This window comes from Kogia breviceps, chromosome 7 (assembly GCF_026419965.1).
Source record: "Kogia breviceps isolate mKogBre1 chromosome 7, mKogBre1 haplotype 1, whole genome shotgun sequence".
NCBI classification, from domain to species: domain Eukaryota; kingdom Metazoa; phylum Chordata; class Mammalia; order Artiodactyla; family Physeteridae; genus Kogia; species Kogia breviceps.
Genome location: NC_081316.1, coordinates 51,676,338 through 51,693,814, shown reverse-complemented (window position 1 = coordinate 51,693,814; position 17,477 = coordinate 51,676,338). Strand labels below are relative to the sequence as shown.

Genomic DNA, 17,477 nt, shown 5'->3' with positions numbered 1-17,477 from the left:
GTATATATTCCCTCAAGAGGAACCTGCCCCAAGGCTGCACTGTTGTTTCTTGACTGCTTCTCCCTAGTTTCTGTATTCCTTCCCTTCCCTGACTAGCAACTGTTTGAACCTGCCTTTTGGAACTCAGGGAAGTTCAGGGAGGCTGAATGAAGCCAATTTCCTACAAACAAGAAACGAGTGACACAGAAAGGATTTGTACTGGGGAACCCCACAGGGTCCTTCTCAGTTTCATAACCAGAGATGTACTCTCCTGTTCATATTCCACCCAGTAGGCACCTTTGCTCTGGCTGCAAAATTGGTTTTGGTTGGATAGGAGGAATCCAGTCATGAATTGCTAAAGATTTCCTCCAGGGTAAAATGGATAGATAATGGTGTCCTATTTACAAGTACTGCCTTGTAAACCTTTTAATCACTTTTAAAAAGAAATGCCTGGGAAAATGTGATAGGAGGGGGAGGTTAGGGAGGATAACATTTATTGAGAAACCACAATCCTTAGGGTGCAAGGCACTTTCAGTGGTTAATCTTATTAATTTGAACCTACAACATTCTAGTGAGATAGGGAAAAACCCCAGTTACAAAAGAAGATACTGACAATTTCAGAAATTTGGAGACTTGTTTGGGTAAAGGAAGACAAAAGAGCCCAATCCCATCAGTTTTGAGGTTGTATGTGGTGAAGAAACTAATGTGTTATCACAGAGCAGCCAGGACCAGAAATGCTGCCCAAGTGTGACCAGTTATAAATTAGTTGGAATCTGGCAGCAGGGCAATAAACAGGGGAAAAAAGCTGTAGTTAAATGCATCTGGCAACTCCTGGAATGAGGCTGGTAAGTAGAATTCTTTAGGGAACAAGTTGGGGACATTTTCAGTAGTCCCCCCCGAACACAGACTTTGTCAAGGATCAACAGAATGGACGTTGCCTGCCAGCAAGCAGAATGTGTCCTCCTCCTGCAGGGCTTCCTCTCTCCCCTCGAGGCCTCCTGGGGATCGCAGGAGCCAGGAGTTTGGGGCCGGTTTCCATTCGCCTCTGGACCCATCTGGAGAGCAGAGACAGGGCTTTGAGGAAAGTCAGCGGAGGCCACGGTCTGCGGCAACCTGGGCGTTTCCCGCGTTCCCGGGCGCACTCTCTCTGTTCGCCCTCGTTCCCGAGGCTCGCTCCGGTAGCCGGCGCCTCCTGCTCAGTCCCGAGGAAGCCATGGCCAAGTCCAGGGGTCGTCCGTACCTTTGGATGTGCTTGGCTGCAGCGCTGGCATCTTTCCTGGGTGGATTTATGGTGGGTAAGTGTACCAACCCCTTTCCCGGATCCCTCCATCCTCCCCGGAGAAAAGCGGGAGAGCCTGGGGCTGAAGAGCTGGGCTGCACGCAGGGCGCCGGGCCAGCTGAGCTCCGCCAATTTCAGTAGAACTGGAAACTGAGTGGAATGCATTTCGGCCTTCCTAATAAAGTGTGCCAGAAACTCAAACTTATAAAATGCTCGCTGAGTTCAGGGTACTGTTAAGGGCTGTTGTTAAGACAATTTAGCTTTGCCACTATCCGCAGGGGTCAAAAAGATTTCATTTCCAAGACCATTAATGAGTCAAAACTTTCAACTGCCCTTCTGTAATCATTTATTACATAAATATTTGTTGAATGCTCCCTGTGTGTCAGGCACTGTGCTATGAACTTAACCCCCATGGGAGAACAAGAAAGATAAAGACCCGTGCCTTGATGCATAACATGGGAAAATGAAAAGAATAGCCCTCACCTAAAACTCGTTTAACCAACTCAAAGTTACACATCAGAATTTGGAGGTTTTCTGCATTTGGTATGAATTTTTTGTAAAGCTCACCATGATCTGTTTTTTAGGTAAGGGCTTTTTTTTTTTTTTTTCTTCTTCCCCTTTGGCTTCTAGTTTTTATAAAAGTCAAAAGCAATTTCTTGTGTATGTAGTATGCGTATGTGTATGTATTCTCCTCCCAGGCTGGCTTAGTAAGCCTCTCAAAGAAACAGCCACTTCAGGGGACACTCACCAAAATCTAAGGTGGAAACTGCTGTCTGAGATGAAAGCTGAAAACATTAAATCATTTCTTCGGTAAGTTTCTTTTGTATGCTTGATCTTAAAAATAGTGTTTAAAATATTGCAGAGTGAGAACTGTATGAAAACTGGTTTTATTCATGTGGGTAATCTTTGTGTGAAATTATATGATATCACATTAACTCATGGTAGTTTAAATGTTCCTTTATTCCACTCTTAGAGTAAAATCTACTTGAATGTTGAAGGAGCCTTTCTTCCCCAACTTCATCTGCAGAAAAAGTATCTGGTTGCTTTATTAAGAGATGTTTCAACTTCATGTACTTCGGACTGCAACTCAATGTTTTTCTTTGTTCCCCGTGCCTGGGTTTAATCAGGGATTTTATTTAAATGTCATATTCTGCCAGGAAGAGTAAGATGGTTGTAAACTCTGATTTAGAGGAAAGGAGATTAAAGTTTCAGATTCTGTCCACTACAAATTAAACCTTTATCCCGTGTTGCAAATTTAAGTAACACAAATAAGACAAAGTGAAAGCAAAAGGATCAGTGCAAAACCACCAGTCTCTTAGCAAGAGAAGGAGTGACATTCATTCAGGGGAGTGATTATGAATTCCTTGAAGGCAGTTATGACATTTATTTCTATATTCTGACTCTTTCAAAGGAATATCATTAAAAATTTTTATTGAATCATAATTTACATAAAATAAACTGCATCCATATAAAGCCTACGATTTGAGAGTATTGACAGATGCACAATATACTCAGCAAACCACCTTGTCAATTAAGATACAGCAAATTTACATCATGCCTTTGCAGTTTATTCCTCCCTTCAACTCCCTTCCTTTGGACTCCTTTATATTTTCTAGAACTTTATATAAATAGAATCATACAGTACATGCTTTTCTGTGTCTTTCACTCAGCATAGTGAATGATTTTGGAATTCATCCAGGTTGTTGCATGTATCTGTAGTTTTTTGCTTTTTAATTGCTGAGTAGTATTCTATTGACTGGAGAGACTCCAATATGTAGTTGATGGATCTCAGGTTGTTTTTAGCTTTTGATTATTGTGAACAAAGTTGCTATGAGCATATGTTTACATATGATTTCATTTCTTTTTGAATGGCTGTGTTGGATGATAAGCATGTGTTTAACTTTTTAAGAAAATGACAAACAGGTTTCAAAACTGGTTGTACCATTTTACATTCCTAACAGTATTGTCAGTTGTTTTCATTTTAACCATTTTAGTGAGTGTGTACTAGTATCTCATTGTGGTTTTAATTTGCATTTTCTTTTTCTTTAACATCTCTATTAGAGTATAATTGCTTTACAATGGTGTATTAGTTTCTGGTTTATAACAAAGTGAATCAGCTATACATATACATATATCCTCATATCTCCTCCCTCTTTCTCATCTCCCTCCCACCCGCCCTATCACACCCTCCCTATCCCACCCCTCTTCTCATGCACTTATTGGACATTTGTATATCTTGTTTTATAGAGTCTCTGTTCACTTATTTTATTCATTTTTAAATTGTTTTGATTTATTATTGAGTATAGGAGTTCTTTCTTTATACATTCTCTTGTCAGACATTTTTGTGAATATTTTCTTCTGTTCTATGGTTGGCTTTTTTTGTTTTCCTAGTGAAGTTTTTGAAGGGCAGAGATTTTTAATTTCGATAAACTCTAGTTGAACAATCTTTTGTCTTATGTTTCATACTCTGTGTCCTATCTAGGCCTATGAGAAGTTGTGAAGATTTTCTCATATTATTTTTTTTTTTAGAAGTTTTGTAATTTTAGCTTGCACATTTAGGTGAATGATCCACTTCAAGTTAATTTTTGTGTGTGGTATTATGTAAGAGTTGACGATTTTTAAAATACAATTATTTAATTATTCCTGCAAGATTTGTTTAACAACTTTTCTTTCCCTGTTGAATTGTCTTGGTACTTGGTCCAAAATCACTTGACCATAAATCCATGGCTGGTTTTTTTGATTTTATATTTTCTTCTATTGATCTATTAATCTATATATCTCAGTACCACACTATCTGGTTTAGTCTAGCTTAACAGTAAGTCTGAAAATCAGGTAGAGTTAATCCTACAAATTTTTCTTTTTAAAAATTGCTTTGACTGTTTTAAGTCATTTGCATATCCAAATAAATTTTAGAATCAACTTCTCAATTCCTACCAAAAAAAAAGCCTGTTGGAACTTTGATTAAAATTGCATTGAATCTGTAGATAAATTTGGAAGAGCCTTTCAGTCTCTTCATTCATCACTGGGATGTACTACAGTTTAACTTTTCATCCACTGAGGGACATTTGTTTTGCTTCCACTTGTTGGCTATTATGAATGAAGCTGCCATTAACATTCATGTACAGGTTTTATGTAATCATAGGTTTTCATTTTTCTGGGATAAATACCCCAGAGTGAAAATTGCTTGTCTGTAGGAAAAGTACACTTTTAGTTGTTGAAGAATCTGCCAAACTATAGTATGGCTATTTCATTTTATATATTTCATTGGCATTATTACTCTTTTAAATTTTACCCATTCTGACAGGTGCATAGAGATACCTTATTATGGTTTTAATTTACATTCCCTAGTACCTAATGATATTGAACATCTTTTCCTGTGCTTATTCACCATCTGTATACCATCTTCAGTGAAATGTCTGTTCATGCCTTTGACCTATTATCTATTTGGATACTTTTTTTTTTTCTACTGAGCTTTGAGGGTTCTTTATATTTTCTATATGCAAGTCTTTTGTTGGCTTTGTGGTGTACAGATATTTTTCCTAGTCTGTTATTTGTCTTTTCACACCTTAACTGGGTTGTTTGCAGTATCAGAAGTGTTTAATTTTAATAAGGTCTAATTTGTCAATTTTTCATTCTATAGATCACGCTCTTGGGTTCATGTCTAAGAACTTTTTGTCTAGCCCTAGATCTCTTTTCTCCTCTTTTTACCCCCAAATTTTATAGTTTACATTTTATAATATATTTTGTGATTCATTTTAGAGTTAATTTTTGCATAAGGTGTAATGCTTGGTTGAGGGTCATTCTTTTTTTACCTGTAGATGTCCAGTTGCTCTAGCCCCATTTGTTGAAAGGCTATCCATTGCTTTTGCTCCTTTGTCAGTAATCAGTTGGGCATATCTGTGTGAGTCTCTTTGAGTTCTCTGATGCTCTGCTGATCTATGTGTCTACTTCCTGCCAGTACCATGCTGTCTTGATTACTGAAGTTATGTAGTAAGCCTTGACAATGCATAGGATGTTTCCTCCCACTTTATTTTTCTATATCATTTGCCTATTCATATAAAATATAGAATAAATATATCTATATCTAGAAAAATCCTTGATGAGATTTTGATAAGAATTGCTTTAATCTTACAGAGCAATTTAGGGGCACTTCGCATTTTTTACTATGTCTCGACTTTCCATCCATGATTATGGTAAGTCTCTGCAATTATTTAGGTCTTCCTTTAACAACATTTTGCAATTTTCAGGATGCAGCTCTTGTATATGTATTGTTACCTTTATATTGAAGTATTTCATTTTCTTTGCAGCAGATGTAAAATCATATTGTGTTTAATTTCAGTTTTCACATGTTTGTTGCTAGTATATAGAAATACTGTTGATTTTGCATTCTGTGGCTTGTCTAAACTCATGTGTTAGTTCTAGGAGTTTTTGTAGATTCATTAGGATTTACTTTCTATGTAGAAAATCAGGTCATCTTCAAATAGGGACCATTTGATTTCTCTGTTTTCAAACTGTATGCCATGTGTATATATATATATATATATGTAATCCTTTGTGCTGATTGTAATTCCAGTACTGCATTGAATAAAAGTGATGAGAGCAAACATTCTTTCCCTATGTCTGATCTTAGTGGGAAAGCATTCAGAGTTTCCCCATTACGTGTGATGTTACATATAGATTTTTTGTAGATATTCTTTACTGAGTTAAGGAAATGTCCCTCTATTCCACGATTGCTAAGAGGTTTGTTGTTTTTTTCTAAATCATGAATGGGTATTAAATATTGTGTCAACTGGAAAAAAAAAAAAGCACAAAATCAGAGAGCTGTGAGTTCAGTGTTATTTGGGGACTTACAGAGGACTATACCCAGGAGACATTCTCTCAGATAGCTCTGCAGAACTTCTCCCAAGAGGTGGAGGTGGGGATGGGTGGAGGACCAGGTCCGTATAGATATAATTTTAGTGAAGGGGGTGCATGCAATCAAGTACACATCTTGGTACACGGTTGCTACTAGTAACAAGAATGTTGCTGCTAGTCACAAGGAGCAGATATCAACGTTAATAATTTTAGTGCTTTTCTATGTATGAGAAGATACAAGAAATTGGGTAAATAAAATTTTCTCCTGAAAATATCTAACTATCTGAAGGCCTGTTCTGCCAGTTTTTCCCAGAGCATAGAGTATTTCATTCCTGATCTCCACCCTGGATTCCTTTCAGAGTGTGTTGGAGGTCAGCAAATGCAGTGGGCTAATGAGCTAATCCTTGTAGAGCCAGATGGCCAGTGACACACTTTAGCTGGCAGTTGTAAAATGGTTTTGTTCCCCAAATCTTGGCTCCCTGTTTATCAATGCCGAGATGAGATACAGAGACAGAGTTTTGGAGGAGAAAGAAAGGGTGACTTTATTCTTTGCCAGACAAAAGGGGAACACAGCAGGCTAGCACCTCAAGAACTGTGTCCCTCTCCCTGGGGAATAGGGAGAGGTCTTACAGTCAGGGCTCCTGGTCAGGGATATGCTATAAGGATCAAGGCAGTAACAGTCCTGCATTCTTCTTTCTTCTGCAGTTTCAAAAGGGTGGGGTTGCTGACAAGATTAGGGTGTGTGCAGGGCCTCAGGTGGTTTCCTGGCTGTTCCTCCTTTGATTTACAACTGTTGGAATCTGCCCTTTGGAACTCATGGAATGTCATGGAGGCTGAAGTCTTGCCTACAAGAAATGGGAGACAAAAAGTCCTCCGTGCTTGGAAGCCTGTAGGACCCCGCTCAGTTTCAGTTTTTCTGCATCAATTTATATGATCATATGACTTTTCTTCTTTTCAGCTTTAGCTGATTAGTATGGTGATTCCTTTATTTCTTCACTGACTTTTTTGAGGGGATCAAATTCTGTCAAGAATAGTGTTACAGTCTCCTCCAGGAATGTGAAATTGTCTATTTTTCCCATTAATTCTGTTAATTTTTGCATTATGTATTATGAAACTCATTTATTAGGCATATACACATTAATATTATGTCTTCAAGACAGAACTAACCTTTTATCTTTGTGAAATGTTCTTTATCTTTGGTAATAATCTCTATATTTAAGCATATTTTATTTAGTATAAATTAAGCCACATCAGCTTTCTTATACTTACATTTGCATGATATGTATTCTTCCATCCACTTACTTTTAAAATGTACCTTCAGGGGCTTCCCTGGTGGCGCAGTGGTTGAGACTCCTCCTGCCGATGCAGGGGACACGGGTTCGTGCCCCGGTCCAGGAAGATCCCACATGCCGCGGAGCGGCTGGGCCCGTGGGCCATGGCCGCTGGGCCTGCGCGCCCGGAGCCTGTGCTCTGCAACGGGAGGGGCCACAACAGTGAGAGGCCCGAGTACTGCAAAAAATATATATATATAAAATTAAAAAAAATAAAATAAAATGTACCTTCTATAGAGAGCATGTAATCGCCACTTGCTATTTTATTAATTTTGTAATCTGTGCCTTTTAATTTGAGCATTTAGTCTGGTAACATATAATGTAACTTGATATGGTTAAACTTAGGCCAACCCCTTTACTGTTCTCTGTTTACTCCTTTATTTCTGTTCCTTTACTTCTCATTTTCTGCTTTTTTTTTTTTTTTTTGGTAGTGGGGAGAGTATTTGAAATTTTATTCCATTTCAATTAATCTTTTGGCTATACCTCTTTACATTGATTCTTTTTTCTTTTCTAGTAGTTACTCTAGAGATTACATTATACTTGTCTAACATTTCACTGTATTTTTAAAGTTACTACTGTACCATTTAACATAAAATGCAGAAAACACATTTCTGTATGTCCATTTACCATCTTTCTATCATCTTTTATATGATAGTTGTTGAAAGTATCATATACACATATAATATAAACCTCACAAAACAATGTTATAATTTTTTCTTTGAACAGTTATACCTATTGAAAGCCAATTAAGAGTTAAATATCTGAGAAATGTAAAATACTATTTTTTATTGTTTCCAGTATCTTTATTTGTTTCTGAAAATTTAGGTTATCCTGTGATATATCTATTTAGTCTGATTAACTTTCTTAAGCATTTCCTGTAATGTTGGGTCTGGTGTTGACAAATTCTCTTAGTTTTCCTTTGTCTATAAAATATTTATTTCATCTTAATTCTTGAAGAAAATTTTTCTTGGATATAGAGTTCTAAGATCACCTTGTTTTTCTCTCCTTTCAGAGCTTTAAATTTTTTTTTTTTTCCTGTCATCTGGCTGGTAGTGGTATCCGATGAGCAGGCCACAGTTATTTAAGTTATATAACATATGTCATTTTTGTCTTTAATTTTCAGCAGTTTAGTATGTGCCTAGGCATAGTTTTCCTCAAATTTATTCTATTTAAGGCTCTCTGAGCTTTTATTTTTTTATTTTATTTTATTTTTGGCCGCACCACATGGCATGCGGGATCTTAGTTCCCCAACCAGGGATTGAACCCATGCCCCCTGCAGTGCAAGCATGGAATCTTAACCACTGGACCACAAAGGAATTCCTCTCTGAGCTTTTTGACTTTGTAAACTTGTCTTTCACTACTTTAGGAACACTACTTTTTGTTCATTCTTTCTTTTTTTGGGAAATATTTATTTATTTGTTTGTTTATTTATTTGGCTGCTCCATGTCTCAGTTGCGGCATGTAAGATCTTTTAGTTGCAGCATGCAGACTTCTTAGTTGTGCACGTGAACTCCCAGTTGCTGCATGCATGTGAGATCTAGTTCCCCAACCAGGGATCGAACCTGGGCCCCCCACACTGGGAGTGTGGAGTCCTACCCACTGTACCATCAGGGAAGTTCCCTGTTCATTATTTCTTGAGAATTTTCTGCAGCATTCTTTCTCTTCTTTCCTTTTGAGACTCCAGTTAAACCCTAGAATCAAATGAACAAGGTGAAGTTCATATGGTGTAGTATATTTCCTCCCCATCTGTCCTGTGATTTGATGTGATCACAAAGTTCCATCTTACTTTCGATGGATGAACTATAGCAAGCTGAAGTAGAGGAATGAAAACAGCTATACTCTTTCTTAGAAATTTGAGCTGATTTATGACTGAGGCACACAGGTATCAGGAAAGCTTAATCAAAATGTCTGTTTTGAGGTGCTTGTTTGGAGATATAGGAAAAGAATCTATAGGCAGTAGGGTGGATGTCATTTGAAGAAAGACTCATTCTATATTTCTCATGCAATACATGAAAATAGCCAATTGTCTTATCAAGTAAGACAGAATGCTTATATTTTAAAATGTGGGGAATTCCCTGGTGGTCCAGTGGTTAGGACTCAGTGCTTTCACTACCGTGGCCCAGGTTCAATCCCTGGTCAGGGAACTAAAATCCTGCAAGCTGGTCGGAGTGGCCAAAAAATAAATAAAATAAAACAAAATAAAAATGTGTAAAAGACCAGATAAAATATAAACACTGTTGAACTCTGTCTGCAGCATATCATAAAGTGTCCAGAAGAAATTACCTAGAAAATTATCAATACATGAGGTGCCAGAAGCAAAACTTGGTGATGCTCTTGACAAACATTAAAATTTATGTCTGTTTATTTTCTCTCTCCTTTGCTTTAATGTATAATATAGCATAAGGTGATAAGTTATGTATGAATAGTTTGCATGATGTTATCTTGTTAGAGTTGGCTTTTCTTTTCTTTACATCCAACTGAAGACAGAAGTTGCATACCAAGAATGATGACAAGAATCGAGGTAGAGTGAAATGCATTGAATTAGGAGCCCAAGACTTTAGTGAGTGAAGAGAGCGTAATCCACATTTTTGACAGCACCTAGAAGGCATAGTAGGTGGTGACTTTTGGTATGAGGTTTTTTGTGGTTTTTTTTTTTTGCGGTAACCGGGCCTCTCACTGCTGTGGCCTCTCCCGCCGTGGAGCACAGGCTCCGGACGCGCAGGTTCAGCGGCCATGGCTCACAGGACCAGCCGCTACACGGCATGTGGGATCCTCCCGGACCGGGGCACGAACCCGTGTCCCCTGCATCGGCAGGCAGACTCCCAACCACTGCGCCACCAGGGAAGCCCTTGGTATGAGTTTTAAAAGAGTTGTTATTTTTGAGAGAAGATGAAGGAAAAATATTTGAAAGAGCCCATAGAGAGTAAGAAGGACTCCTCCTCAATGATCATCTGGGCCTGGGATATGTGGAAGCATGAGCAGGGTCCCCCAAAGAAACCAGTTAAGGCAAGGAAGTCAAGTAAACATTCAGGAATGGGCCAAGGAAATAGAATTGATTGATTATAGAATAGAGATTTATGATCAGCGAAAGAGTCTCCCAGGGAAAGGAAGGTTTCAAGATTGGTTTAAAGGGATTAATGTAGTGGGAAAACGTTGATTTCTCCCCAGCCACTTCCTTTTTGACAGAGCCTCAACTGCTCATATTTGCACTCTTTAAGGGGGACCTGTGTTCAGTGAGGGTTACCTTCCATCCAGCCCAAGAATCTGGTCTATAATCCAATCATTATAACTTCCTTCTGACAAGGGTTAGTTGGAGAAGGGGTATATGACCCTATTATGCCTGATGAAATGGGAGAAAAATTTAGCTGAGATCCTCTACAAAAAGTTTTCCTTTGTTAAAAGAAACACAAAAGAGGAAATAGCTATTCTTGTTTGTACTTGCTTCTCCTGAATGTTGCAGCATGAATATATGATACCTAGAGCTGCAGTGTCCCACTTGGGACCCTAAGGAGACATTCAGTAAAGTTATTCCCTGTGGCTTTTTGTTTTTTGCACTTCTGTCTTTCATTTCAGTGGGTTGCCTAAAAGGTGGGAGGCAAAATTTCATGGTTAATCCTCCATCTTAAATGAAGGAAATATACTTATTTTTTTCCTAATTTTAAGAATATTATTTGCTCACTACAGAAAATAAAACAATAATGAATTATATGAAGTAGAATTTTATTTTTTAAATAAATTTATTTATTTGTTTGTTTTCATTTTTGGCTGTGTTGGGTCTTCGTTGCTGAGCACAGGCTTTCTCTAGTTGTGGAGAGTGGGGGCTACTCTCTTCGTTGCGGTGTGTGATCTTATTGTCGTGGCTTCTCTTGTTGCGGAGCACGGCTCTAGGCTCGCGGGCTTCAGTAGTTGTGGCACATGGGCTCAGTAGTTGTGGCACGTGGGCTCAGTAGTTGTGGCTCATGGGCTGTAGAGCATAGGCTCAGTAGTTGCGGCACACAGGCTTAGTTGCTCCGTGGCATGTGGGATCTTCCCGGGCCAGGGATCGAACCTGTGTCCCCTGCATTGGCAGATGGATTCTTAACCACTGCACCACCAGGGAAGCCCTGAAGTAGAATTTTAAATATCCCCAGCCTCAATGGTTTTTCTATGCATGTAAAATAACTTCTGTCTACAAATACATTAATATTTTTTTTACAAATATTGTACAATATTAAATATCAGTAACTTGCAGCTTTGATTTAATGATATAGAAGTGGAAAGCTTTACAGAGGAGAATATGCTTGAAGAGTCCTAATAGTTGATTAATAGCTTACAGGTGGGGAAGGTGAATGACTAGGAGTGATGATACAGGGAGATTCATGTAAATAGGATGATATTTATGTCTGAGAGAAGATCTTGTGCAAAGGCTAACAATGGTGGTCATTTTAGGAGACCAATTAGCATATTAAATGATATAGAGTGAAGAAGTTTATAAGGTGAGTGCTGGGAAATGAAGCTGAAAAGGTGAAACAATGGATTAGTTGAAAAAGGGCACAAATGCCATACCTAGCGTGAACTTTATAATGTAGAAGATAGAAGGGTTTTTAAAGCAGTTGATCAAAATGATGAGATGAATGATTTAAAAATAACATAATTTCTCAAGGTCAGACAACTGCAACTTTCAGATGCTAGCCCTGGCATTTAATACTTAGGAAATTATGGACAAGGTATTTAACTACTCTTTGTTTCCTTATTTGCAAAATGGGGACAATGGCAGAAGGGTGGTGAGGATTGAATGAGAAAGCCCATGTGAAATACCTGGTCCAGTTCCTGGCATATAGTAAGTTTTCAATAAGTACTGGTTTTTCTTTGCTGTCTGTCTTTTTTGGTTGTACTATGGTTGATTAAAAAAACCAATCTACAAAAGTATCATTACCCTCCTTATGGAGGGAGAGGGTTTGGGAAACTTTAAAAATATTATTTACCTCCGGCAAAGTGAATTTCTTTCAGAACTATGTTTGTGAAGTCATTTAACTGTTCCAAATCATTTAGACCCAGAACCTAGAGAACATTGCTCAAATTCAGTTCAATAAACCTGTATTGTGTAATTCCTGGGTAACAGGCAAATACTGAACATTAGAGAATATACAAATAAAAATGCATGGACTTCAATGAGATAAATAGACAACTGCATACAATAGGATGAAAACAGCAGTAGAAGTGTATGTTAACAAGACTGCCCAACTGGTCTCTGGCAAACATTATGATCTTTTTTTCAGAATGTCCTCATTTCCTGTTAAACAGCAAGAAGTTAGCACCACTGATGTAGAGGCATGCCATCCTTCCAGCGTGTTTTCTCATACCCGAACCTCTGCTGATTGAATGTGTTCACCATGGGATGTGTTCTTTTCTGTGGGAACATAGTGTGAAAACTGCAGTTACACACAAATATTTAAAAACTGGCATATCTAGAAAGCTCTAGCTGGGTTTTTTATATCTCTGTTATAGAAATGATAACTTAATGCCTAAAATATAAGTTATGTATCTAGAATAGTTCTCAGGCACATTTTCTGAATACAGTGTTTAACTCCCCCTTTTATTTTCATTTTAGTTCTTTTACAGAGCTACCTCATCTGGCAGGAACAGAACAAAATTTGCTACTGGCCAAGAAAATCCAAACCCAGTGGCAGAAATCTGGACTGGATTCAGCCAAGTTGGTTCATTATGATGTTCTCCTGTCTTACCCTAATGAGACAAATGTCAACTACATATCAATCACGGATGAACATGGAAATGAGGTGATTGTTTTAAAATATTGTGTTACTTTCAGGTGTATAGCAAAGTGATTCAGTTTTTTTTAATATATATATATGTATTTTTTTCAGATTATTTTCCATTATAGGTTATTATAAGATATTGAATATTGTTCCCTGTGTTATACAGTAAATCTTTGTTGCTTATCTACTTTATATATAGTAGTGTGTATCTGTTAATCCCAGACTCCTATTTTATCCCTCCCCCTCTTCCCTCTTTGATAATCATAAGTTTATTTTCTATGTCTGTGAGTCTTTCTCTTTTGTATATAGATTCACTTATATTATTTTTTAGATTCCACATATAGGTGATATCATATATGTGTCTTTCTCTTTCTGACTTACTTCACTTAGCATGATATTCTCTAGGTCTACCCATCTTGCTGCAAATGGCAATTTCATTCTTTTTTATGGCTGAGTAATATTCCATTGTATAAATAAACCACATCTTATTAAACCAACTGTCTGTTAATGGGCACTTGGGTTGTTTCCATGTCTTGGCTATTGTAAATAGTGAACATTTGGGTGTATGTACCTTTTTGAATTAGAATTTTTGTCTTTTTTGGATATATGCCCAGGAGTAGGATTGCTGGATCATACTGTAGCTCTATTTTTAGCTTTTTAAGGAACCTCCATACTGTTCTCCATAGTGGCTGTACCAATTTACATTCCCACTAACAGTGTAGGAGGGTTCCCTTTTCTCCACACCTTTTCCAGCATTTGTTTTTTTAATTTTTTTTTGAAGTATAGTTGATTTACAGTGCTGTGCCAATCTCTGCTGTACAGCAAAGTGACTCAGTTATACACATAGAGACATTCTTTTTTTATATATTCTTTTCCATTATGGTTTTTTCAAGCATTTGTTGTTTGTAGACTTCTTGATGATAGCCATTTTTACCACTGTGAGGTGATACCTCATCATGGTTTCCATTTACATTTCTCTGATGGTTAGCAATGTTGGGCATCTTTTCATGTGTCTGTTCACCTTCTGTATGTCTTCTTTGGAGAAGTGTCTATTTAGGTCTTTTGCCCACAAAATGCATTATTCCTTAATAGCAATCCTAAATAATTCTAACTTCATGTGTTTCAATTCTTGCTAGGTTTTCAATACATCATACCATGAGCCACCACCAGGTGGATATGAGAATGTTAAAAATATTGTACCACCCTACAATGCCTTTTCACCACAGGGCACACCAGAGGTAAAATAAAGACATTTTTTATTCAACTCTTCAAACCTTTTTAAAAAAAACCTACGTAGAGGACTAAAACCAAGATTAGGTGGATCATACATGCTAATTCATACTTTGAGGTTTGATGCTATATACAGCCTTCCTAAAAATAATTTTTAAAAAAGAAAAAGAAAAAAGGAAAGAAAATAGATACATGAAAATTGGACCCTGATAAGCAGATGCCACTCTTTGAAATAATTAAGAAACTGCTGAACATGTCTTTAATTCAGTAAGGGCAATAGATGGTTTTCAAGCTTTTTCCTTTGTTCATAGTCTGTCTTTGTTATAGATTTATAGGTCTGAATTTATAAATCATACCACAGAAATTCTTAAATTAATACGACGGTTGGAAATCAAACATAGTTAGGATTTTAAAAATTACTTTTATTTATCCTATTTCCCATGGCTCAGTATATGCTAATAATTTCCTCAAGACAGAGCACACTGTCTAAAATGTTTTACATATTGTCTTTTTTTATAACTTTCAGGATACTGAAATATTTTTAAAGACTTCTACAGAATTAGCATGGATCTGTTTATTAAGCCCAAGACAGGAAAGATAACTTTTGATGATGCAGTATTACAGAGCAAACTTATTCTTTGGTTTTCTCTTTAATTATAGCAGTATTATGTAGTTTTTATTCTGTGTTTTTTTTTGTTTTTCTACAGGGGGAGCTTGTATATGTGAACTACGCTCGTACTGAAGACTTTTTCAAACTACAGAGAGAGATGAACATCAACTGCACTGGAAAAATTGTTATTGCAAGATATGGGAAAATCTTCAGAGGAAATAAAGTATTGTGTTATTTGCTTTTCTAGAGGGAAAAGATAGGATATAACCTGTGAATATAAATGATCAGCTTGCATTATGGTTTCCAAAATTGCTTTATATATATATATATATATATGTAAATTTGCTATTTTCATGGTTGCACAGAAAATCCTGATTTATTTTTGAGGTTTATTTGTTTGTTTGTTTTTTTGCTACCTTACATAGCTAGAAAGGGAAATTATTCTTAATAGTTTTATTACCAAAGCAATGTTTTTTTTAATTTAGTTGAAGAAATTTTATATAACCTAGAAAATGAAAATCTCCCATGTATTACTCAGTTTCATTCCCCAGACATAGTCAATCTTAACAGGTCTTTCCAGCCCTATGAAATATGAATACATTATATGAATATAAGTATATGTCTCCATATACTCATATTACATAACTTTTTTTACAAAGAGAGCATTAGATACTATATATTGTATAACTTTATTTTTGCACTTAATAATAGCTCAAGGATATTCTTCCATGTCAATGCATTGAGAGTTTTATAATGAAATGGTTAAGAGTATAGGTAGCTAGATCCATACAACCTGGGGTCTGATCTGGTCTGGGCCCCTTATTCTCTAGATCTTTTCCTGTGAGCAAGTTAGTTAACCTTTCTGTGCTGGTGTTTCCTCATATATGAAATAGGAATGCTAATAATAACACTAATCTCTTAGAATCCACAGTAGGATTAATAGACTTTAGGTTTGAAAGCGCTTAGGATAGTTACTGGTACTTAGTAATTTCTTGGTAACTGCTTATCAAGTAAATACCTCATTACTTTAGATGACTATGTAATATTTCACAGAATTGATAAGCAGTTTATTTAACCATTGCTCTGTTGACAGATCCTAGGCTTGTCTTAAATTTGTTACTATTAAAAATAATTATATTGTTAGCATCTTTGTCCATATGTACTTGAACATTCGTGTGAAGATTTTTGTAATATAGATTCATTCCTAGATGTTGAATGACTAAATCATAGTGCACAGTTGACTCTTGAACAACACAGATTTGAACTGCATGGGTCCACTTATACGTGGATATTTTTCAATAATAAGTAGTACAATACTACATGGTTGGACGTTGGTTAAATCCGCGGATGCAGAGGAATGGCGGATACAGAGGGCCAACTATAAGTTATTCTTGGATTAACCCTGCATTGTTCAAGGGTCAATTGTATATTATTTCAAAAGTTTGATGGGCATCATCGAGTTGTGCCAGATTTTACTCTTTCTAATATTATAAAAGAGTGCTTTCTGAATACTGGAAAGTGTTTAGTTGACTGATAGTTATCTTTCTCTATAATATGTCTGGTAATAAAGAATTCAGTATCTTACAGGATAGATTTTCCTATTTGTGGTCAGTTTGAATTGTTAGAAAAATGTTTACAAAACACTATGGGCAATGTTTCACACACTGTGACTGTTCTGTGTAGAATTTTATGTTTTATGTTATATTATGTTATGTTATTTATTTTTTGACCACCCGGTGTGGATTGTGGTTCAATCCCAACCAGGGATTGAACCCAGGCCCTCTTCAGTGAGACTGCAGAGTGTTAACAGTGGACCACCACGGACTTCACCTGTGTAGAATTTTAAATTAGTTTAGTTCCACAGATATTTACATCATGCTTACTGTATGATGTACTAAATGTTGGAGGGTAGATAGTTAAAAGTGAGTAAGACAGGGTCCCGTTCTCAAAAACAGCCTCAATGTAGTAAGGGAGAAAGATGTTTAAAATGTATTTTATAATGCTTTAATCCATCTTGTAATATAATTATATACAAAATATAGAAGACATACCAAGAAGGGAGACATTAATTTTGCAGTTTTAGGGATAATAGGAATGCTTCACAGAAAAGGCAATAACTTGTTTGGAGTTATGTTGAATAATGAGAGTTGTGGGCTTCCCTGGTGGTGCAGTGGTTGAGAATCCGCCTGCCGATGCAGGAGACACGGGTTTGTGCCCTGGTCTGGGAGGATCCCACATGCCACGGAGCAACTAAGCCCGAGAGCCATGGCCGCTGGGCCTGCACGTCCGGAGCCTGTGCTCCACAACGGGAGAGGCCACAACAGTGAGAGGCCCGCGTACCGCAAAAAAAAAAAAAAAAAAAAAAAAAAAAGAATAATGAGACTTGTTAAGTCTACCAAGACAGAAATTGTATTCAAGGTAAAGAGAACTGAATGTGC

The 17,477-nt window shown here is 36.9% G+C and overlaps 1 protein-coding gene across 4 annotated transcripts in view; it reads left to right on the top strand.

Moving 5' to 3' along the window:
• The first annotated feature begins 743 nt into the window (after nt 1-743).
• NAALAD2 (N-acetylated alpha-linked acidic dipeptidase 2) overlaps nt 744-17,477 on the top strand; it is a 50,945-nt gene continuing 34,211 nt past the window's right edge. For 2 of the 4 annotated variants that reach the window (XM_067038297.1, XM_067038296.1), the window contains exons 1-5: nt 1,064-1,270; nt 1,957-2,068; nt 13,034-13,220; nt 14,336-14,437; nt 15,137-15,262. In XM_067038297.1, coding sequence (XP_066894398.1) covers nt 2,037-2,068; nt 13,034-13,220; nt 14,336-14,437; nt 15,137-15,262 — 447 coding nt within the window. In that variant the 5' untranslated portion in view covers nt 1,064-1,270; nt 1,957-2,036. Of the gene's footprint in view, nt 1,275-1,956; nt 2,069-13,033; nt 13,221-14,335; nt 14,438-15,136; nt 15,263-17,477 lie in introns of all 4 variants that reach the window. The other 2 variants (XM_059067819.2, XM_067038295.1) reach the window with 2 other exon arrangements.